Genomic DNA, 22,882 nt, shown 5'->3' on the forward strand with positions numbered 1-22,882 from the left:
TTTTGCATTTTTTTTCCTTGAGACATATCTAGAAAAATATTGCTATGGCCAATGTCAGAGAAATAACTACCTGTACTCCCTTCTGCGATATTTATGGTTTCCGGTCTCACATTTAGGCCTTTAATTCATTTTGAGTTTATTTTTGTGTATGGTGTAAGAACATGGTCCAGTTTATTCTTTTGCATGTAGCTGTCCAGTTTGCCCAGCACGCTTTGTTGAAGAGACTTTTTCCCATTGGATATTTTTCTATGGTAGTGTTTTTGCTTTTCTCCAGATAATATTAACAGGGAAAGTCAGGAAAAAGTGAATTTGTTTCTGTTAGATTAACTGTGTAAATCCCAAAGACTTTGTTTGCCAGATGATCTCAAACCTCTAGTTTGGAAAAGAGACTAGTTGGATTTTTTTGGTTTTAGAGCAAAAGTATAGACCATCAGAATAGATTCCTAATAGATGGAAATAAAAGAGTAATTAAGTCTTTGCAAAGGGTGATAACGGTTGTTAAAGATCTACATAATGTATACTTTTTTTTTGCCTAAAAATATATAAATCAGAGAAAAAGTTAATTAGTAGCCTTTTGATTTCTAGCATTAGATATTTATTTGTTTTGAGTGTCATAGTCTTTTTAATATTCTTTATTCCTATTGCACTTTAGGTATTTATACTCTTGACATTTACTAACCTTTTATTTAATCTTAATATACTTTTGGTAAGTTCTAGGTTCTAATATCTGTTTCCTGGAAACATACAGTAAGACAAAGTATATTTTAGATAATTTTTTAGGGTTTTTAGAGAGAACACTGAACCTTTATTAAGTACCTTAACATTTATCATTTACGTCATTTAATCCTGTCAGCCACCATATATCATATATAAAAAAAATGTTTTTCCAAAGAAAAAGTTCATTTAAAGCTGAATGACTGTGACAGGATTTAGAGTACACATTCTTCTTCCACATAATGTCTCCCTGTCCAACATCGAACATTTACTCAAAGCAAATGGCAGATCCATTGTCCCTTGAATATATGTAAAGTCTGAAGTGTTTTCATGTCTGTTCATGTTCATTTTGCCTGAAATGCCTTTCTCATGTCTTGTCATTTACGTAAATCCCACACTTCCTTCAAAATTTGGCTCAGATTTTACCTGTTTGTAAAGCTTTCTCTGACCCCAGTGACCCTAGGTAAAAAAGATGTTCCTCGTTCAAGGTCGATGGTCTTGCTTTCTGTGGTCTTCTTCCTCTGTTCTTTTTTTTTATTTTGGATCCCTGCTGTCTAGTTATCCTTATTTCCAGGGCTATTCGTGAAGAACTGTAATCTATTTTCTGAAATTCTTGGGTTTCTCAGAAATTAGAAGTCTTCAAATTTTAGAAATGTAAGATGATGCAGGTTCTGGGACATCACCCAGCTATCAGTAATTTCTGGTGAAAACGTATGAATATTTATCATCTGGGGAATAAATACAAGCTTAGAAGAGTTTTGCGTCAACTGAGGGCAGGGCAGGTTTTGCCATCAATGAGTCACAAAAAATGTTTGGACTTTGAGGGATGTTTGAATTTCGGAAGTGTCAATATGGGATTATACATACGTATTAACTAATGTTTTAGAAGTATAAACGGTATGTTGGGAAACAATGTTGTAATCATATGACTGTGATCTTTTTTTCCTTAATTCTTGCCCTTTATTTCTAGAAACGATCAGTTTCCTGATCACCTTTCCAAGGTGACCTATGTATGTGTGTGTGTATGTATTTATGTATTTATCTGCTTATCTATCTAGTGTTATTAGCTGGCACATGCCAACATATGTCAAAGGTTTCGATCCTTATAGCAGTTACCCCCTTTTTGACCAGTGGTAGGCTCTTCCAAGTTTTCAACCAAGTCCTTTAGACACAAGCCAGATTGTCTTTTGTCCTTATTGTCGAGTGTGGTTTTCTAGCTCATCTTTTATGTACATTTCCCGCCTAGGACCTAGAATCAGCCATTTCTCTAAGAAGTCCTGCTTCCTTTTCGTGGTGAATGATATTTCAAGCTCACATCTGGATGTTAGGGATGTGCCTTGCTACTGGGTTGCAGTTGTTCATTAACTTTTTTTTTTTAACTTTTTTTTATTTGGAAATAATTTTAGGTCATGGGAAAGTTGCAATATAGTACAGAGTTGCCTTATGTTCTTCACCCAAATTTCTGTAATGTACATCTTTTTTTTTTTTTTAAGATTTTATTTATTCATGAGAGATACACAGAGAAAGGCAGAGACATAGGCAGAGGGAGAGGCAGGCAGGGGAGCCCGATGTGGGACTTGAACCCAGGACCCAGGGATCACGACCTGAGCCAAAAGCAGATGCTCAACCACTGAGCCACCCAGGTGTCCCCTTTAATGTACATTTTAAGTAAACATGGGGCAATTATCAAAACCAGTAAATTAGTATTGTTACAATATTGTTACTGAATTATACACTGTGTTTAGTAATGATTTATAAAAGTTTGATTATAGGAATGATTTATAAAAGCTTGATTGTAGTTGGGCCTTGAGTCTCTGAATCTTATTTATTTGTTTATTTTGGGTCTATGCTACCGTACAGTGATTATTAACTAGTAAGGTATGTACTTACCAGGGAACTTTTAAACAACAGATGCCTAAAACCTTTCCTTCCCCTCTTCCAGAATTTTTCAGAATCTTAAGGTGGGGATAGAATAGATGGTAATGTAGGTATTTATGGATTTTGCTAGAATGCTATCTGCTTCCAGAGCTTAATGGAATCATTTGAGGAAGGAAGCAGTTTGTGTTTTTGCTCACAATTGGTGATAATGACCGATTGGTTCCCAGGATAAAAGTTATTCTATCTTAAAATGATTCACATTTGATGCTTCTAGTTCCAGAGATTCCTATTATACTTAGATTTTTCCTCCCACATTTTACCTCATTCAAAAAATATTTATTGAGTACTTTCTAAGTGCCAGACATGAAGGTACACCAGTGAAAAAATACAGACATGGTTTGGTCTCTGCCTTCGTGGATGTACATGGATAATGAGAAGTATAAACAATTGAACACATAATTTTAATAGGGTACGATGAATATTATTTTAGGAGAAGAACAGGGATTTATGAAAACAGAGAGGAGACAAACCTCACCTAGTGCAGGGATCAGAGAAAGTCTCCCGGGGAAGATTGTGCTGAGCCAAGTCAGGTAAGGACTTAGCTAGGTAAAAAGAAGAATCTTCTGACAGAAGGAACAGCCTTAGTCTCTGAATATGCCTAGTGGCTGCAGCTAGAGAGACTTTCTAGAATCTTACTGGAGAAAAAAGTACAAGACCAAGGAAGAAAAAAGTAGAGAAGTGAGCAGCAGCCTTTATTGAATCTTTTCAAAGCATTCAAGTTTTCACAAATACTAACTCTCATTTTTACTCATATTTCATCATCTAAGCTACATAATAACAGTAACACAAATAAAACCTACATAAAGAGCTTTGCAGAAATAAAATGGGCGTGTTAAGTGTGTGTCTCATTTGGTGGGAGCAGAAATAAGTGGCTAGAGACTGTCTTCCCAAACATAAGAAAGAGTTGAGCTTGCCATGGGCTCAGCCAGTGTTCATGCAACTGGAATTGAGAATTTTGGTTTGTCTGGCAGGTCATTTAGGCAGTGGTCAATTAAGCCAATGTCTACTATAATTATAGTTTGGGGAATAGATGAGCTCATTGGGAGAGATGAGAGGAGAGGGCCGAGGTCAGAGCCTTATGGAACACCACCAATTAAGGGAAAGCTAGAGGAAGGAAGGTGAGCTAAAGGTTTTGAGAAGAACAAGCATTCCAGGAGCCTTTGAATCTCATCTTCATGCTTAGACTCTGAGCAGTCTTGCAACTTTGTTTTTTTGTTTAGCCTGGCTTTTCCTAAACTTATGTTGCATTGAAAAACTTTTTTCATTTAACTGATTCATATTCCTATCCTATAGAACAAGTAGGAACATTTTTTTGGGAAACACCGCCTTAGGCAGAAAGGGGCAAGGAAGGGATTTAGGCAGGGTAGTCATCGGATTAGTTTGTAGTTTCAGAGATTCTTTTGGTAGTCCTCTGGAGGTGAGATTCCAGAAAGGAGTGAAACAGGGTGTTCCAGGAGGCCAGCTGGAGGCCCTTGGGGTAGCACAAGAGAAAGTTGATGGGTGCTGAATTGAGGCTGTGACAGTAGTAAGACCAGCAAAGGGACAGGTTTACTGTGCGTTTTCCCTGCAAAGACAAGATTTGGTGACAGATGTGAGAGGTAAGGAAGAGAGTTGAGGATGGCTGGTTTCTGTTTCGGTGACTAAGAGGCTGAATTGTGCTGTCATTATGCAGATGAGGGGCTCCCAAGCTGGTGGCTGGTGCGGGTTGTGAGGGGGAAGGTAATGAGTTTAGCTGGAATATGTGGTGTAAGGTATTGAGGTGAATGGGCTTGACTAGAGTTTAGACATGCAGATTTGAAGCTTAGGAGAAAGGGTGGGGCTGAAGACAGGTTTGGAAATAATTCATCATTATAAAATCATGGCCCTGGAGAATGACATCATCTAGGGACAGCATAAGAAATGAGAGCAAGAATTCTGATGTGGACAGGAAGGGAAGCCCATCTTAAGAATATTAATAATCATCACTTATCAGGTGTTTATTAGGTACTTTTTTAAAAAAAGATTTTATTTATTTGAGAGAGAGAAAGAAAGAGCACAAGCAGGGGAGAGGCAGAGGGAGAAGCAGACTCCCCACTGAGCAGGGAACCCTTTGCCATGCAGGCTTGATCCCAGTACTCCCAAGACTCTGAGTTCATGACCTGAGTCGAAATCAGAGCTTAACCTACTCAACCACCCAGGCGCCCCTGTTAGACACCCTTTTAAGCATGTTAAAGATGTTATTTTATTTCCTACTAAAGCCCCCATGAGGGTAGGTGTTATCTCCATTTTACAGATGAATGAGCTGAAGCTCCAAAGTTAAGGTCATCTCCTTGTAGGTAGCAGTTGAGAAGGTGAAGTCTGTCTTGGTACAGTCTAGGCTCTCTTTCAAGAGGGAATGGTCAGAGATGTAGGAAGAGAAGCACAAAAATGGTAAAAGGTGCCCGAGATGAGGGATCTTTAAAGAGATGGTAGCCATGTGAAATGTACTAAAAGATGAAGATAGGATTCAGGGATACCTTTCGGATAGGACACAGTCTGAGGGGCACAGATGCTGTCACAGCTTTGTGTTGGGAGCTGGTTTGTTGTGGGATGTGGCCAACACGGTTGATGTATTGTACCACCTTCCCAAGTTGTGTTTTCATTAACTATATAAATACTAGCCTATGATCTCCAGAAAGGAGAGAGCCATCGTCTTTTAAAAAATCAGATGGTAATAAATATAGAATAAGGCTTTTGTGAAAAGTCTTCCCTCCATGATTTCATAATTTAAATGTACCAGTGTTTAGGAAGACAAGGTAGCTCTGCCAGTGAGTTATTGCTGCTTAGACAGGAAAGGGAGGGGAAGATCGTATTTGCAGCTCACATCACTGCAGAGCTCTGGTAACAGCACTACCCTGCTGACAGGAGCTGAGTCAGAGAAGCCATGCAGACGGTGCTATAGGCAGTCATGGCCCAGTTCAGGATATTCGACTGCATGATCAACCACAATTGGAGCCTACTGTGCAACCTGTACTGTGCATGGAGTGGTCAGGTTTGTTTCATATATATATATATGCATATATATTTTGCTTTTTAATTAAAAACTGCTATAATGTATAAACAAAAAAGTTGAAAATGCTGAATATAAAATCAGTGTCTTCCTATAACAGTGAAAAAGTAATCTTTCAGATTGTTACTTTTTGTTGAAATACTTAACATGGTGTATCATCTGAATTTCTCTTAAAAGAAGTAGGTTAACTCTTCAGTTGCGCAGATGAGACTTTGTAGAGCTTTAAGTGGTGGGGGAGGGGAAGTTAGAATGAATTACTTAAAAAATAAAACTAGGAAAAATTAAAGCAATAAAATTGTAAAAGTAAATGTTACATATTTTCAGAGGCGTTTCATATTGTGTTTATAGGAAGGTAGGCAAGATTTTGGAAGGAATTGCTTTTTAGCTAGTTTTTCATTTTTAGTGAAATATGGTTCTTGATTTCTTTCACTGTGGGATTAAATGAAAGTTCTTTTTTGAAGTTATTCTGTTCCTGGACAGGTTTTTAGAAAACAGTTGTTTTGCAGTAGAGAAACTTTGTTGAGTATATTTTTTATGATAATTGTCATATGCTTTTGAATTTACTTCCCTAAGAAGAAAAAACTCTTTTTTCTCCCTTCAACTTTCAGTCAGCATTGTTATTATTTATTAGGTGCAGTCTGCTTTTATAAGTCGTAAATAATATTGTATATATTCATCATAATGGCTTCTCTCACAAAATAGCTATGCAATGGCAGCTTTGCTTTAGTTATCAATGAATCTTTAAAAACCATGATTTAATTACCTTCATAGGGTTTATTAATCACTTTGTGGGTATTTGTTTTCCTTTTTAAAAAAATGTTCTTTAGTATTATTTGAAATTTAGAAGAAAAATTAAAATATTGAAAGTAGTAAATGATAAATGAAATGTAGCTCCCCCACCCCTAGTATAGCACCATTTCTCAGTTCTCCCAAAGCCATGGCATGAACAGAAGTTAATGAGACATGAATTTAGTTTCAAGTGGGACTTTTGGGTCTCCAGTACTTTACGTTATGTCCTATTGTCTCTATTCTGGAATGGTGAAAGGATATTTTTATGGTTCAGGGTATGCACAATAGACTAACAGATCAGAAATTAGAGATGGAAGAGGTCATTTAGTCTGTAGTTCTTCCAGCATAAGATTGATTCCTTGGTGCACTTTCTAGTTCTCTTCTAATGGATTTACATTACCGTAAAAATATGGATTTTGAATGGCTACTTAGAGAATAAAAGAAGATAGATACTGCAATTATCTTTGCATGTAAAATTCATAATATCAGGAACCGACCGAAGCTGAAACTTAAAAAAAAAAAAAATTCCTTAGTAACTGGTTTGCAGTTACTACTAAATGTATTAGTCTCATCACCAGAAAATTTCGTAGTTTGAGGTAGGACCTGGTCAAGACTTCGTTCTGGCTAATCCCAAAGGAATATTTGAGTTGGGATAATCTGAGGGTGAGGTGATCAAGTGAACCAGCCACAGAAAGTGCTTTTGGACCTGCGTTGGCTTGGGGTTCTGCAGGATTGCTGGTGCTGCTTTTGCTGTGGCTTACATCCAATGATAGGCCATTTAGTTGTTGGCATCAGTCAGAGGAGAATTTAGCATAAAGTAAAAATGGCATATGATCACGTCTCCTGGGGACTTTAGGCCACCACTTAAAATATTTGGTGGAAGTCACAAACTCAGTGCTTTGGGGGCAAGGTGGCAGGTTCCATAAAAGTGAAGAGAGTTGAAGAGAGTCAGGTGTGAGTTAACAGGGACTGGTGGAGACTGTGGCAAAGTGGAGAATCAGCTTCAGGAGATTGATGCCCTGTTGGGCCTCCTGTTATCAAATCATTTGGTTTTCAAGAGACATTTAAAATTAGCCTTTTTATGTGAATTCATCCTAATTTTTAAGTGTTGGTAACTCATTCAATAATACTCAACAGTATTTTTCAAAATACTGAGATCTAAGCAAAATACATCTATGGCCAAATGTGGCATTAGGCTTCTAGTGTATAACTTATGGTTTTTAGAAAGCTTTAGGACAGCAGTTGATTTTGAGTTTTACTATTGAAGCTAAGCAATGCCCAGGGATGCTGCTGGAAAGTTTGTGATATAGGTAGTGAAGTGTGGGAGAGAAATAAGGAGTAAAGGAAATGGCAGGGTGAGGAGCAAGGGAGGCAGACAGGAGGAGCAGACCACATGAGTGATATGATGGTAATGGGAGGGTGCCACAGTTGGCACAGGGCTCAGTTGGGGCTTTTTTTTTTTTTTTTGCATACTGCTGGAGAATTCTATTTTTATTAAATACTTCTGTATTGCTGTAGGGAGGCACTCTGGTGCTGTGGATAAGAGAGCAGATTTTTGTGCCCAAAAACTGGATTCAAGGCCTGGTGCTATCTCTGACTCTCTGATGGCCTTGGCATTGCTCACTCACCTCTTCTTTCTCATCTTCTGAGGATCTTCCTCATGGACTGTTGTGAAGATTTAAATCTGATGGCCTGGATCCAGCATTTAACACAGTGCCTGGCACCATGAGTGCTTAATAAAGCTTACTGTTATTATTAGTATATTCCAGGCTGATATATATATATATATAGAGAGAGAGAGAGAGGTGATATCATATGAGATCCATATTGGAAATAAAAAGATGGAAGTAAAGAGGTCCCATTAATTTAATTTTTTAAGTTATAAGCAAAATGCATGGTCACTTGTATTTGAGTAATTGAGCTGGGTAAATCCATTTTGATCAATCACTTTTCCAATTTTTACAACTCTTGTTAATATTTTGATATATACCCTTGCAGTTTCTTTCCTGCCCAGTGTTTTTTCTTCTGTGTGTGTATTTTATAAGTTGTAATCATAGTATGCACATATTATGACATCATTTTTAATGGCTGCATAATTTCTAGCTAGAGTCTCTCTAATATAATCATAATATTTAATATTTATTAAATTAAATGTATGTATAGTACATTATCATTATAATGTATTTGATATTTTATATATTACACTATCAATTTATTAAATCATTTAACTGTCACTGCACATTTAAATTGCTTCCAGTTTTTTGTGATTATAAATAAAATATGATTAATACTTTGTGATTAAAATTGTTTTCCTGTTCAGTATTGCTTGCATAGGATACCATTTCAGAAGTGAAATTACTGGGTCAGAGTGATAATACTTTTATTATTTATTTGCTTCTTTGTTTATTTTTTAGGGTGATAATACTTTTAAAGCATTCCTTTTCTAAAATATATTTCTATATTAAGAAAATCTTAGAGAGTAGAATGTTCTTAGATTTTGTGAGAGATGAGTGAATTTAAAAATTTTATAGGTTATAATACTGTCACCTTTAGGAAGAGCAGACCCTAGGTTTTTCTCTTTTTTTCTGCAGTGGTGTATGAAATTTCAAATGTCCTAATCAGTATTTAGAACTAAGGGCTAAATGTTGGGTAATAGTGGAGCTCAGTCATACAAAGATGTTAGGCATTAAGGTTTCACATATATGACATATCCAATAACCCAGTTCTTGTTTTCCCTTGAACCTGGTGACAACTGATATTGGCATGGGCCACATATCTAGCTAGGGAACTCTGAAGGAATACTGGGAAGTGCCAAGCACGGAAGATCCTGGCATCATCATTCTTTGTATATGCCTGTAAAGAATCTACAGTCTTTTTTTTAGCTCAGCAGCCAGTCTGATCCTGCTAAACACTGGAACATGTTACTCTACTCAGAGCCCTCCAAAGACTGGCCAAGTCAGTCAACATAAAAGCCAAGGGCCCAAAAAAAAAAAAAAAAAAAAAAAAAAGGCCAAGGGCCCTATGTGTTTGTCCCTGCATGCCCCATCATCTCCAAGGTCCTGTCCCTAACTCTGTCTTCTCTAACCACACTGGACTCCCTGCTATCTCAGTGCCAGGGCCTTTGCTTAATGTTCCCTCTTCTGAAATGCTTCACTCCCTGACCTCTGCATGACATGCCTTTTAACTTTCTTGAGGTTTTTATTCACATTCCCCTTCTCAAGGAAGTGTTCTGTTCAAATTCCTTGTAAAATGTTACAAAGGGAAAAAGTAACTGTACTGTTAAAGCAGATTTCTTTTTTTCTTTGAAAGAGGACTGTAAAATGATTGGAAACTTTAATTATCTAGTAGAAATAGTCATTCTGTGGAAGTTCATTTTAGGGAAGAAGAGCTAGAGGAAGCTTGTATTGGATTCCTTGAGTTGGAAACCAGGAGATAACCACACCGAGGAAGGACCCCGGTGTACATTTTTCATTTCTTCCTTGGAGAAACCAAATGGAAGACAGAAAGAGAGGCTACAGAGGACTTTATTTATTTATTTATTTATTTATTTATTTATTGCTTCCTCTTGAAGCTCCTTCCTCTTCTCCAGCTCCTCTCTTGGCTCCTTTTGTTAAGAAGCAGTTTGGTAGCCTGCAGATCACTTTGTTCCTTCCAGCTGTTAGAAGAAGTTGCTGCTTCTAACACCAGTTAAAGGATGCTTTAAATTGATAAGCTAGGAAATTGGGAATAAGCCTTTCGACACTTAAGGTACCTTAACTTCTTGCTACTCTTAGGTGTGATCCACAGACCACTAGTGTCTGCATCGTCCTGAAGTTTGTAGGAAATGCAGACTTTCAGGTCCCAGCCCAGACCTGTAAGATCAAAATTTGATTTTAACAAGATTCTCTGGAGATTTCTCCTGCACATTAAAGCTCTGCCTTAAATGATAGAGCTAAATGTGGTCTTGTTTTTAGAAATGCTTAATATAACTGTTTTCCTTTCAATATTACTTTACATTATGTCTTCCTTTAAAAATTAAGGGAAATGTAAAGTATTATGGTATTATCACTTACTAGCTTATTTGAATAATTATATTTATTAAAAAATGCATAAGTGGTTAATTGCTCCTTTGTTTTTTTAATTAGGGAGCCTGAAAATGAGGTCTCCTGGTTAAGGACCCCAAGGGTTTAGCTTTGCTAGGCAGAATAATGTAAATTGACTTTTTTCTTGGCTTGACCTCCAGGACAACCCTCTGTGCGGCTTTGTGGCATGCTTCTGAGTCATCTCTGTCCTCATTATGCTCACTGCTCACTTCCATACAAATGGCCTTGTATTGGAGATTGCCATGATGCTGTCAGTGGGAAGTAACACTGGAGAAATTTGTCGGTGGGGGGCCTGGTTAATGTGGGGTTAGCAGGACTGATTACGAGTGTAGGGATACAACTCACTGTGCCACGATGCACAGAGGGCTGACTTTGCACAGGTAGTGTATGCAGGTGAGATCAGGGAGGCTGGGAATATTGAAGGGATGAGGCCTCTTAGTCATTGTGAGGGGAAATCCAAGCAGATCACTGCTACGTTTCGGCAGTAACATAACGAATGACCTAAAGCTTCAGAACCTTAGCTGACAGAACTGTTGGTCGAAGGCACAGGAGAGGAAAAACATCTCTGTGCCGTATGACGGATCCATAACACCAAGCCCCTAAAATACTGAAAAATGTCAGAAGGAACTTTTACTTCAGTGTTTCATAAGGGAGCAGAATAATCAATGTTTAGTGGGTATTTACCGTGTGTCACTTTACATACTTAACCCCCTTTAAATCTTAGAACGACCCTGTTGAGATGATATGATTTTCATGCTCCCACTTTACAGGAAACAGATGAAATATGAGATGAGGCGAAGGGGAGGGAGGCTAGGTCACTTGCCCAGGGCCACACACAATTAAGCTGCAGAGCAGGATGCACCCCAGTTAGTCAGACTCTGGAACCCTTGCTCTTAACACCCACACCGTACCGCCTCTTTACTGTGGATATAATGTAGTATTCGTGCATCAGCTCTCAAAATTGGTAATTGGCAAGCTGTATTAAGAATGTAGAGTAAATGACAAAAATCATATATATATATATATATATTTTTTTTTTTTTTTTCAGTTGATGGCCGGTTTCAGGAGTAGTAGACAGAAGTGGACTGAAGAAAGACTAAGGAGCAGGGAGAGGAGAGGAAAGGGTTAGGAATGTCTGGAATGACAGATACACAGTACGGAGGTAGAGATAAAAGGCTGGAGAGAGCAGGGTAAGACAGGTAAGAAAACAGAAGAAGGGAGAACTAGGTTTTGCAATAACTACTGTGGCTGTGAGTTTTTGGTGCCTTCTATAGTGGGTTAGTCGATGAGTCACTCTTGGCTCTTCCCTTGTTTCCGATACTGAGCCTTTAGCATCGCTAATATGTAGGTACATGTATGAATATACTCTGAGTTGGTGACTGTGTTATATAAGCAATGTGATTATAAACCGAGCTGCCTGAGCAGAGCTTGATGTTGAAATAAAGTTTTAAAAAGTAGCATCATTAATGTCATGTAACAATATGTGTGATTGCTTGGGAGCTGAAAAGTGGTTCATTTGGAATCCAAAGCAGTTAGCTTAACTAGGTAGTTCAAGCCGACGGTTCACGTGGAGCCAGCTGCCTCTGGATCAGTAACTAGAGGGCTCAGCCGCAGACTCTGCTATGCCCATGCCTGGCCTAGATGTTCTGGCCTGGGAGCTCTGGTTGATGAGGCGACTCAGGTTTGAATTAATAAGAAAGACAAAATGGAACTCTGAAGCAGATTTGTAAAGGACAGACTAAATGGTGTGTGGATGAATGGAATGGTAGACTCCTCTGTTTTGGCTTTTTGATGATGGTTGGATTTGGTACAAGGAGGAAAGTACTGAAAATGCTAGCTTTTGAATCCCCATCTTTGGGGGGGAAACCATTTGCTTGAGAAGTTGGATGGTCCAGTGGAAAGAAGGAGCTTTGGATTACGAGTAGAAGCTCCTGCGTGTGCTTGGTGTGCTCCGCCACTGCTTGGTTGTGTGATTCTGAACAATTCTGCTAATTCTCCAGACTTTAGTGTTGTTATCTGTAAACTGATTAGATGATCCCAGGGCTCTTTCTTCCAGTTCTAACAAAAAGTGAGTTTTAGAAAAGCAGGATACGTCTTATATGCTACTATATATTTGAGGAATGAAATTTTAACTCCTGTGTCATGCCATGTTTATTCATGATTGAGGGGGAACATTGCTTATGTAGGGTACCATTCATAGTGGCTTTTAGCTTAGGTGATGAATGGGAAAGTCTATCATTTAATGCAAATTTACAGTAGGCGCATTGAAGTGTGTGGTACCTACTTTTCCCAAGGGTATCCAAACAGAAACAGATGTAGGAGCTGTAGAATTTCCTGGTTTTGTCTACAGAGTACCTTAGAATTTCATCCCCCTTGTCCCCCCTACCCCTTCCCGCCAAATGTAGTACATAATACTCTAAAACTCTTGGTTCCAGAATATAGTGTTCAATGTTTCAGCTTTTAAAAATGAGAATTATGGGGGGGGCGGGCACCTGGGTGGCTCAGCCAGTTAAGGATCTGACTGTTGATTTCGGCTCAGGTCATGATCTCAGAGATGTCAGATCGAGCCCTGTGTTGGGCTCCATGCTAAGCATGGAACCTGCTTAAGATTCTCTGTCCCTTTCTTCCTTGGCCTTTCCTCCTCCCCCTATTCTCTCTCTTTCTAAAAAAAATTTTTTTAAAATAGATAAAATGGGAGTTATAAAGCTGTATTCATAACGTGGAAAAAGCATACTTCCAACTGATGGGCTGTTTAGGGAGCACTGGAGAAAATGTGGCCTGAACAGGGAATAACAGGAGAGGGAGAAGGAAAGGTGAGGAGAGAGACAGAGAAAGGTAGGAAAACAGAAAGGGGTCTCTTCTTTCCACTTGTGGAAAGGCATCCTCCCCTTTATTTTCCCTGTTGTCCCACACCCCCCTTGCCCCTTACCCCTTTCCCCAGACCCCTTTTGCAGCAAGTTCCCTTCCCCCATCTTCCAGCACCTAACAGCTTCAGCTGTCCCACATCTGTGCTTTAATAAGGTCTGTCCCCCCTGGGACATCATTCCCCTCTTCTGCAGGGGCCAGTGTGAGCCAGTGACAGGTGGCTCCCAGGAACAACACGTTTTATCATCTGTCTCTGCAGATTTTGGGGGAGGACCCCTGGAGGCCATTCTGATTTTGATATTCAGTCCTGAATTTCTCCACCTTGACTCTAAAAGTTAAGTGCTGATTCCTGGGCTCTATTCTTCTGTGATCCTGTCATCCTCATTGCTCCTTAGGAAGCCCAGATGTAGACAGAAGATACTGCTGTCAGTATGGCCTGCATGGGACAGGAGCTGATCCACCTGCATCAGTACATTCTAAATTGCCTGGGTAAAGGCAGGGTCCTTGGGTCCTCCCAAGGAACATGGTTAGCTGGTTGGTTTTCCGGTCTGACCCATTAGACCCATCGAGCAGGCCTAGTTCTCCGGTCTTATATTCATCCCTTTTGTCACCATCAGCGGTTCTGGCATCTGTATTTCATTTAATATGGGATATCGTGCCTGCCAGGCTTCTTAGAGGCATCCCTATGATGTATCCGAACCTCTCCTGTCTTATTCCTTGCTTCAGTGTTAAATCCTGTGTCAAGTAAAATGCCTCGTTTTAACCATTATCCAGCTTTATATTCCATCATTGATCTAAACCCCTCACAACTACTCCCAGCTGTGCTCTCCCCATAACCATACATGTTGGCCTGTAGCTCCATTGACATATAATCCTTTCTCTTTTCTTTTCCTTTTTTTTTTTTTTTTTTTTTGAGTCTTGTTTTTAAGCCTTAATAGTGGGATCAGAGCAGCTTTAGTCTTGTGCTAATTTTGCCTGGCTGGTGATGAGGACTTGGGAGTATTTTACCTGGTGCCCATGATTTACAGGGTTTTCCCCACTCTCTCGGGAGGGAACCGGCACTCTTCCCATCCTGGTGTGAGCTGAGGGGATTGGTCCCTCCAGTTCTTTTCCTGGCTGGTTTCCTCATAGAGACTCATGAGTACTAAGCTGAAGGCTGGGTGCAGAGGACACAGCACTAGTTCCCGGCAAATGTTCAGGGCTCCCTCCCTGTGCCACTTACTTTGTCTTATTCCCTGCTATAAACACGGGCCACCGTGGCTTCTTCGAACTTAGGGAGGCCACCAGGTGTGCCATGGCTTTGACACTCTGTGGGCTATGTTAGGGCAGTAGTGCTCATTTTATTTCCTTTTTTTCCCCAGCAGTCATGGTCCTTTGTTATCTGATATCCAGTGTCTGGAAACCATTGTTTCATGTATGTTGTCTACATTTTTAGTTGTTTTAGGTAATAGAATGTGTTAGTTATCTACTGCGGGGAAACAGATTACATACAAAATCCAGTGACTTAGAACAACAACATTTATTATCTCTGTTTCTGCTGGTTAAAATTCCAGGCGTGGTTTCACCGGGTCCTCTGGCCCAGAGTGTCTCAGTGTCTTACGAGGCCACACTCAGGGTCAGCCAGCGCTGACATCATCTCAGAGCTTGCCTGGAGAAGGATCTGCTTCCAGGCTCACTCACGTGGTTGCTGGTGGGATTCAGTTTCTCATGAGCTGTGAGGGCCTCAGTTCTTTGCTGGCTGTTGGCTGGAGACTATCCGTGGTTTCTGGTCACATGGGCCTCTCCAGAGGGCAGCTCACAAGATGGCAGCCTATTTCATAAGAAGGAATAAGAGAGAAGAGCAAGAGAGACACAAAGTGTGGGGAACACAGAGGTCACAAGTCTTTTGTAATCTAATCTTGACATCCCATCACATTTGGTGAATTCCATTTATTAGAATTCACCAGGTCTAGCTGACACTCAAGCAGAGCGGATTATCTGTAGGCATGAACTCCAAAAGGTGGGGATCACTGTTCTTTTTCTTCTTTTGTTGGGATTGATTATAATCCATTTCAGAACTGGGAAGTATGTTAGGGATCCCCCCAAACCCCCTTGGTTTGATGATGTGCTCAGAGGACTTACAGGGTTCTGCATGTTGCAGTACTAAACTATGATTTCATAACAGCCAAGAACACAAAACAAAATCAGCAAAAGAAAAGGCATCCTGGGACAAAGCTCAGAGAAAACCATACAAGCTTCAGGAGTCTCATCCAGTGGAGTCACACACGATACACTTAATTCCTCCAGCATCAAAACGTGACACTATGTATGAAGTGTCTACCAGGGAAGCTCATTTGAGACAATGACCTGCCTGACGTGGACCAAAATTCCAGACTCCCAGAAGGAAAGCAGGTGTTCGGCATAAACCGTGTTGTCTGCACACACAGGTTACATACAGTAAGCCACTTTAATCGGTTACGGTATGGTGAGAGCCCCCATCTGGAATCCAAATACTCAGATGACAACCCAGGACCTACCTAGTAAGCAGGCCTCTCTTCAGGATGAAGTCCCAGGCCTGCTAGATTAACTCTTTTCTGCACAGGAGGGAATGGGAATTTATATTAAGCTTACCATAAATAATGCTAATCAGTCAAAATACTTTGCTAAATGGATGATTCTGGGCCTATGCCTAGTGGTGAAGGAGAAATGGTGCTTGCTTTTTAGGGCCTTGAAATTAAGGAGCTTAATTCAGACAGTAATCCTAATGTGTAGCCAGCTTAGAAAACAATGAAGTTTCACTGTTGCATTGACGTATATCTGTTGCTTCCACAAATATTTATTGAGTACCTGCTTTTTACCTGGCTTCTGTGATAGGTATTAGCTATAAAATCCTGAGCGTGTATGTCTGTATTCTTGGAGATTATAATCAAGTAGGGAAGACAGATTTAAACAAATAGACACAAAAATAAGTAATTAAAATATAAAATTTCCTTTATGGGAAAAGAAAACACTCATTTTCTATTCATTCAATAGTTTTTTATTTGTACCTGTACTGTTCTAGTGTGAGCAAAACAAAGTCCCTGCTCTTATGGACTTACATTTTAATGGTGGGGGGGGAGGGTGAAACAGAAAATCAGTCAATCATCAGTCAATCAAACAAACATGTTTCAGATTGTGATAAGTGCTGTGAGGAAAAATAAAGCAGAATGGAGTGATGGAGAGAGAGATAAGGTAGTTAAGAAAAGCACCTCCGAACAGAATAACTCCTCTGAATAGATAATGTGTAGATAGAATCCTGAAGGAATTAAGGAAGCAAGTCGTATAGTTATCAGCACTCAGGTAGAGGGAATTGCAAAGATAAAGCCTCTAAGATGGGAAAGAGCTTGGTATGTTTGAGACTTGTGTGGCAGGAACTGGTGAGGAGGGGGAGAGGAAGTAGGAATTAGGTCAGAGTCATATCCAGAAACAAGGTCATGGAGGGTCTATGAGCTTTGGATTTCCTTCCCAGTGTGATGGGAAGCCTATTCCAGGGTTTTTAGTGCAACAGTAACATAATCAGATTTATGTTTTCATAAACATGTAAACATTTTAAACAGATGCTTGCAATTACAGCATGCATTAATCATGAATACATAGCTTGATGAATTTTATAGAGTGAACACTTCTGTGGATCATTGACCAGATCAAGCTATAGCCTATCAGCTCCTCAGTAGCCTCTATTATGCCTCTTGGGGTCACTTTTCTCTCCTCTAAAGATAATCACCATGTTTTGGTTTGCCTGTTTCGAATTTCATGAATGCTATCATATTATGTGTACTCTTTTGTTTTGGCTTTTTTTTTACTTAGTGTTATTATTATTATTATTTGGTTTATATATATTTTTTAGAGAAGGAGAGAGTGTGGGTAGGTGGGTGGGGGGTAGGGATAGAAGGGGGAGGGGAAGAGGGAGAGGGAGAGAGAATCTTAAGGAGGCTCCACGCCCAGCCTGGAGCCCTGCATGGGCTCAATCTCACTAGCTGAGATCATTACTTGAGCCTAAATCAAGAATTGGATGCTTAACTGACTGAGCCACCAAGGCACCCCTACTCAGTATTATCTTTGAAGTTCATCTGTGTTGTTGCATTAGCTGTAAATTCGTAAAATTTTATTATTTATTTATTTATTTATTTATTTATTTATTTATTTATTTAAATTTTTGTTTATTTATGATAGTCACACAGAGAGAGAGAGAGAGAGGCAGAGACATAGGCAGACGGAGAAGCAGGCTCCATGCACCGGGAGCCCGACGTGGGATTTGATCCCGGGTCTCCAGGATCGTGCCCTGGGCCAAAGGCAGGCGCTAAACCGCTGTGCCACCCAGGATCCCTAAAATTTTATTTATAGTAGTTCATCATATGAGTCTACCACGATTTATTTATTCACTCATTTGATGGACATTTGGCTTCTTTCCAGTCTTTAGCCTTTACAAATAAATACTGCTATGAACATTTTGAACAGAGTTTTTTATATGTGTGGATTTCCGCTATATCTAGGAGTGAAGTTACTGGGACACAGGATACACATTTTATGGCCAAACCTTAACAGATACCATAAGCAGTTTTTCAAGTGATTGTGCCAATTTATACTCCCATCAGCAGTATCTGAAAATTCTTGTTACTCTACATCCTTGCTAATAATTGATTGTCAGTTAAAACAAAAATTTTTTTTAGAGATTTTGATGTATGTTTAGTAGTATCTCATGATTTAAACTTTCATTTGCCTAATGAAGTTGAGCATCTTTTCTTATTTACTATTTGGAGTCCATCTCTTGTGAAGTGTCTGTTCAGATCTTTTACCTTTGATTCACTAGCTCTAAGAACTTGTTACCTAATTTCTTTGAGTATACTGTTAAAAAAAATCCATAAGAATGGACTGTCATCCAATTTTCAGTTCTTTGAGTAGTCTCTATTTGAGTAACCAAAGCAAGTTATTATCAGTATCAGGCCTTCAATTTGTCAGAAGTCCTTAAGAACCACTTACTAAATATTGTGCTCATTGACACTATCTACTTGAATATAAAGGCTTTTAAAGATAGAAGATCCAGACACAGAGTGAATGGAAAATCAGTCTTCAAAAAATAGGACTAGTTTATAAGAAGGTAGACTCTTATTTCTTCCTTTGGAAATTACAGTTATTTAGTCAAAATTTGCATTAATTCTGCAACAAAAGCATCAGCATCATCAATAAAAATCTGGAAATTGATTTGGGAGATGGTCCAGGCAGCTAGTATTTAAGGAAACGCCCTGTGGCATCCATTGCAACCATAAACACCTGTGCTGTAACCAAAGCAAAGGAGTGTAAGGGAAGTAAAAAGCCCCTTTTTAAATATATAATTCCCGTTTGGTTTTTCAAGCTCATCTTATTTCTAACATAAATTTTTAGTAAAATTTATGATATGTTGGATTTGTATTTTTTATGAGTATTGTATGTATTTTATAATACTTTTAAGATTCTCTTTGTGTAATATGCAGCTGGTGTGTTTATGCCTATTTAAAAATTTTAACAGTTTGTATTTTTAAATGGTTCTAGAGGCTTTAAATTGTTAAATCTTTGCTTTTCTGATATACTGTTAAATCATTTCTGTGTTTAGCCAATTAAAGGGCTTTTTCTTTGTGAAAGTATTATCTATTAAAAATAATCCATTTTATAATGTAGTTTCCAGAAATATGTTATGTTGAAACCAGTTATATTTATAGGACATAAATTATGGAATGATTAAAATAATTTATTGCCTTCCAAATGCTTTATCCCAGAGTTCCTTTAATACTAAGCTCCACCAGTGCCTCTAAAGTGTGTATAAAATACTTAATATTTAATTATAACTTTTTATGAACAAAGTATAAAACAAGATCCTCTTGCATTTGGAATTTTTTTATGTATCTAAGTGTTTGAAATAAAAAAAAAACCACCATTGAGTTTGACCAAGAAATCGTGACGCATTTGAAAGGCATATGCAGACTGTACATCACTACATTAGAAATTGGATGGCAGCCCAGTTGCTCCATCTCTGAGCCCTGTCTTTCCCAGGGGATTCTGGATGCTGTTAGATCACATCATCTTGTTTGCCTTTGCTGGACCTGGCAACTCAAAGCTAGATGTCTCCACCTGATGTTATGGTACATCCCAGTCCTCAGATTGCTCTGAACCTGAAACAGTTTGGCCCTCTTTCCGGAAGCGACTTACTGTCTACTTACTCTTTAAGATCTGGGGTCTGTTTCCCTATGTGGTCGCTTCTGAGTTCCTGTGTATTTTAAGCTCTCCTTCTAGTTCCCAGGGATCTTGCTTTGCTTTCTACAACCATGTTTTAAGCTATTACTGTCAACCCTCATTTATAATCTCGTACACGAACTGTGTTCTGAACTCCAATGATGACATGTTCTTTTGTAATTCAGTCTTGAGCTGGAGACTCTCCGTATATTTTTTTTCCATATTATTTATATTAGAGGTCTTTAAGAATAGGATGTTATATGCAAAGATGTTTAGTCTCACTACTAATGAAAGAAACAAAAAGTTAAAACAAGAATCATTTTTCATCATAGCATCTTTGCAAAAATTAGAAGATGATTACCTGTTGTACACTAGAATATGGATACAGCTGGCTCAAATGTTGTCAGCGTGTTTGTGACTTTGTTCTCTGTTGTATAGATAGCACTTTGAAATTTTGTATGTAAAACTAAAAACAAAACTGAGGTAGCAAATCCATTCTTAAAATTTATCCTAAAAACTACTGGTGGTTTTTCACAGAGATTTTCTATAAAATAGTTATAATAGTAATAATACTAATACTAATAGCAATAGTAGAATAAGAAAGTTTAATGGTCCATATACATACCTAAAAGAGAAGAATGAACAAATAAATTGTGGTTTATTCATATGATGAAATACTATGCAGCCTTCAATGCACAGATAAATATATTAATATGAAAAGACATTCAAAACCTACTAAATAAAAATAAGTAGATTTGAAGGACATTTTTCTAAAGTGTGTATTTATATATATTTACAAAAAAAAAAGTCTGGAAGGAAATATATACACCAAAGTATTGACATCAATTTTCTCTGGAGGAGGAATGGTAGATTAGTTGAATTATTTTCTTTTTGCTTAGCTTTATTTTCTAATTTTCCTTTAGTGAACATAACATATAGTATGTGTTTAATAAACAAATTATGAAAGGAAAAAGAAAGATAGGTTATTATCCATTAGCTGTTATCCCAAATTGCTAAAACAGTCTATTAGTGTTGTAGTGTAGTGGAGAAGTTCCAGGATTAGAAGACTGGAAACTAGTCCAAACTATGGCTCTGTTTAGCTATGACACCATTGGCGAGTCTCTCTGGGCCTGTTTCTGTATTTATGAAATAAGTTAGTTGAACTAGATCTCTGATTTATAAGCTCCTTACAGACTATTGGAGTTTCTGTAGAACTAGTAGAATAGAGCAGGTTTCAGTACAAACTCTCCCTGCCCCTCTCCCCCAAACAGAGCAGTTCTGTATATTTGATGCTCTGTATCCTGAGCTTCTGTTTTAGGCTACCTTTCAACCAAATGTCAGGGAAAGAAAAAAGTACCCTATTTCTAAGATCCAGTAATTCTAAGTACTTTTTTATGCCTCTTCCTTTAAGCTTCACACCATCTTTCTATTCATTGGAGTACAGGTTCTTGGAGGACAGATCTTACCTTATGTATCAGGATATCCTTGCACTCCTGAAAGTATCAGACTATGATAGGCTGTATTCATTAAGAGCTAGTAAGGAAATGAATGCTTCATGTCTGATGCAATACTCTCTCCCTGACCTACTCTATCTACTTCAGTTTGGACCCTAATGAATAGTTTGGGTCACCTATAATTGTGTAACTTTTGGCAAGTTACTTAACCCCTCTGAGAATCAGTGTTCTCTTTTATGAAATGTTCTGAATGACCAAGTTGGATTATATTATCTCTATGTTTCAGTCTAGCTCCATAAAATTTAGTGAAATTATAGTCTGTATAGTTCAGTCTAATGAAATTGAGTCAACTACTAACATTGGTTGCCAATGTAATGTCATTATAATCCTAAATTAACTTAGATTTGGAAAATTCATTTGTATGTACATTTAACAAGATGAGTCCCTGACATTCTATCTAGATCGTTGTAGTGCTTCAAATAGTGAAATCATGTTTCACTAGAGTCATGTTTCACAAGAATCAGACACTTAACCAACTGTTTCTGTCTGACTGTCTATATCTATGTCTTCTCTACCCCTCAGAGGGGACTTCATTATTCATTGGTAGCTAAAATGAACTGAAATTTAAGGTTAAATTGGAGATTCCTGCTTGCCCAAAGGGTACGGATAGAATTGTTTTTAACCTAAAAATAAAATCTGTTCTCTGATTCAGAGTAAACAAGATTTTATTCATATCAGAAAATAAGTAGCTTCTGAAAATAACTCATGTTAATAAAGCTTCTTTATAAGAAAATATGTGTAAAAATAGGCTATCTATATTCGAGTTTTGTGTGTATTTCTCTATCTTTGTTTGATATGAAACAAAACTATTAACATTTACTGACTTGAGAAATATAGGGAAAAAAGTGAACGGGAGGACTTGCACACAAGATTTTAAAGTCATCATTTTATATTATTCTTGTTTTATGTAAACTCTATTCATTTAATTCATTTAAATTTAGTTTGTTTTTAGGGACACCTGGGTGGCTTAGTGGTTGAGCATCTGCCTTTGGCTCAGGTTGTGATCCCAAGTCCTGGGATTGAATCCTGCATCGGGCTTCCCGGGGAGCCTGCTTTTCCCTCTGCCTATGTCTCCACCTCTCTCTGTCTCTCATGAATAAATACATAAAATCTTTTTAAAAAATTAGTTCGTTTTTTATGTCTTACTTTCTGTCAGGTTTTTGTTGGGCACAAATGAGACGTGGACCGTCTCCTTAGGAAGCTGCTCCGATTAAAAAGACAATTGTATAAACAAGTAACTACAACATGGTAGGATATGTTCTGGAGTAAGGAAGCTCTGTAACGGCCTGGGAGACTGCTTCACAGTACTGGAGTACAGTGGCTGGGGAGTTCTGCTGCAAGGTACTTTGGCACTGACAAGGGAGTGGACCATTCAGCACAGATGGAATTTTCAGAATACAGCCTGTCAGCAAGGCACATGCTACGGTAAAGGCTGATGGGAAAATTTATTAGTGCTCGCAGGCATGTTCATTATAGAAAATCTATGAGTTGTATAAAAACAGTAGGAAACTGGCCCTAGATCCCAAAGATTGTGTGTGTTTAAAATAAATTTTATCATATTCTGACTTTTATATTTTACTGCTTTCCTAAGGATTGTATTTTGGGCATGCTATTCATTTCCTGTGCCATTAATAATTTTTCACAATTATGACTTCAGTAGCTATCATAATTTTACTTAGCTATTCCTTTCTTTATTTGTTATTTTTTAGCTATTTTTTTAGCTATTC

The 22,882-nt window shown here is 38.3% G+C and overlaps 1 protein-coding gene and 1 long non-coding RNA gene across 15 annotated transcripts in view; one reads left to right on the forward strand and one right to left on the reverse strand.

Annotated features, from left to right (window-relative positions):
* ARHGAP21 (Rho GTPase activating protein 21) overlaps positions 1 to 22,882 on the forward strand; it is a 136,324-nt gene that overhangs the window by 23,441 nt on the left and 90,001 nt on the right. For 5 of the 13 annotated variants that reach the window (XM_072825325.1, XM_072825326.1, XM_072825331.1 and 2 more), the window contains exon 1: positions 5,552 to 5,662. The exons of the other annotated variants lie outside the window; for them this stretch is intronic. In XM_072825325.1, coding sequence (XP_072681426.1) covers positions 5,579 to 5,662 — 84 coding nt within the window. In that variant the 5' untranslated portion in view covers positions 5,552 to 5,578. Of the gene's footprint in view, positions 1 to 5,551; positions 5,663 to 22,882 lie in introns of those variants that run through there. 13 annotated transcript variants of the gene reach the window in all.
* The window catches only part of LOC140633185 (uncharacterized), an 82,540-nt gene continuing 74,586 nt past the window's right edge, over positions 14,929 to 22,882 (reverse strand). For both annotated transcript variants that reach the window (XR_012030808.1, XR_012030806.1), the window contains exon 6: positions 14,929 to 15,226. This is a non-coding gene — a long non-coding RNA (uncharacterized lncRNA). The remainder of the gene's footprint in view (positions 15,227 to 22,882) is intronic.

This window comes from Canis lupus, chromosome 5 (genome assembly GCF_048164855.1).
Source record: "Canis lupus baileyi chromosome 5, mCanLup2.hap1, whole genome shotgun sequence".
Lineage (NCBI taxonomy): Eukaryota > Metazoa > Chordata > Mammalia > Carnivora > Canidae > Canis > Canis lupus.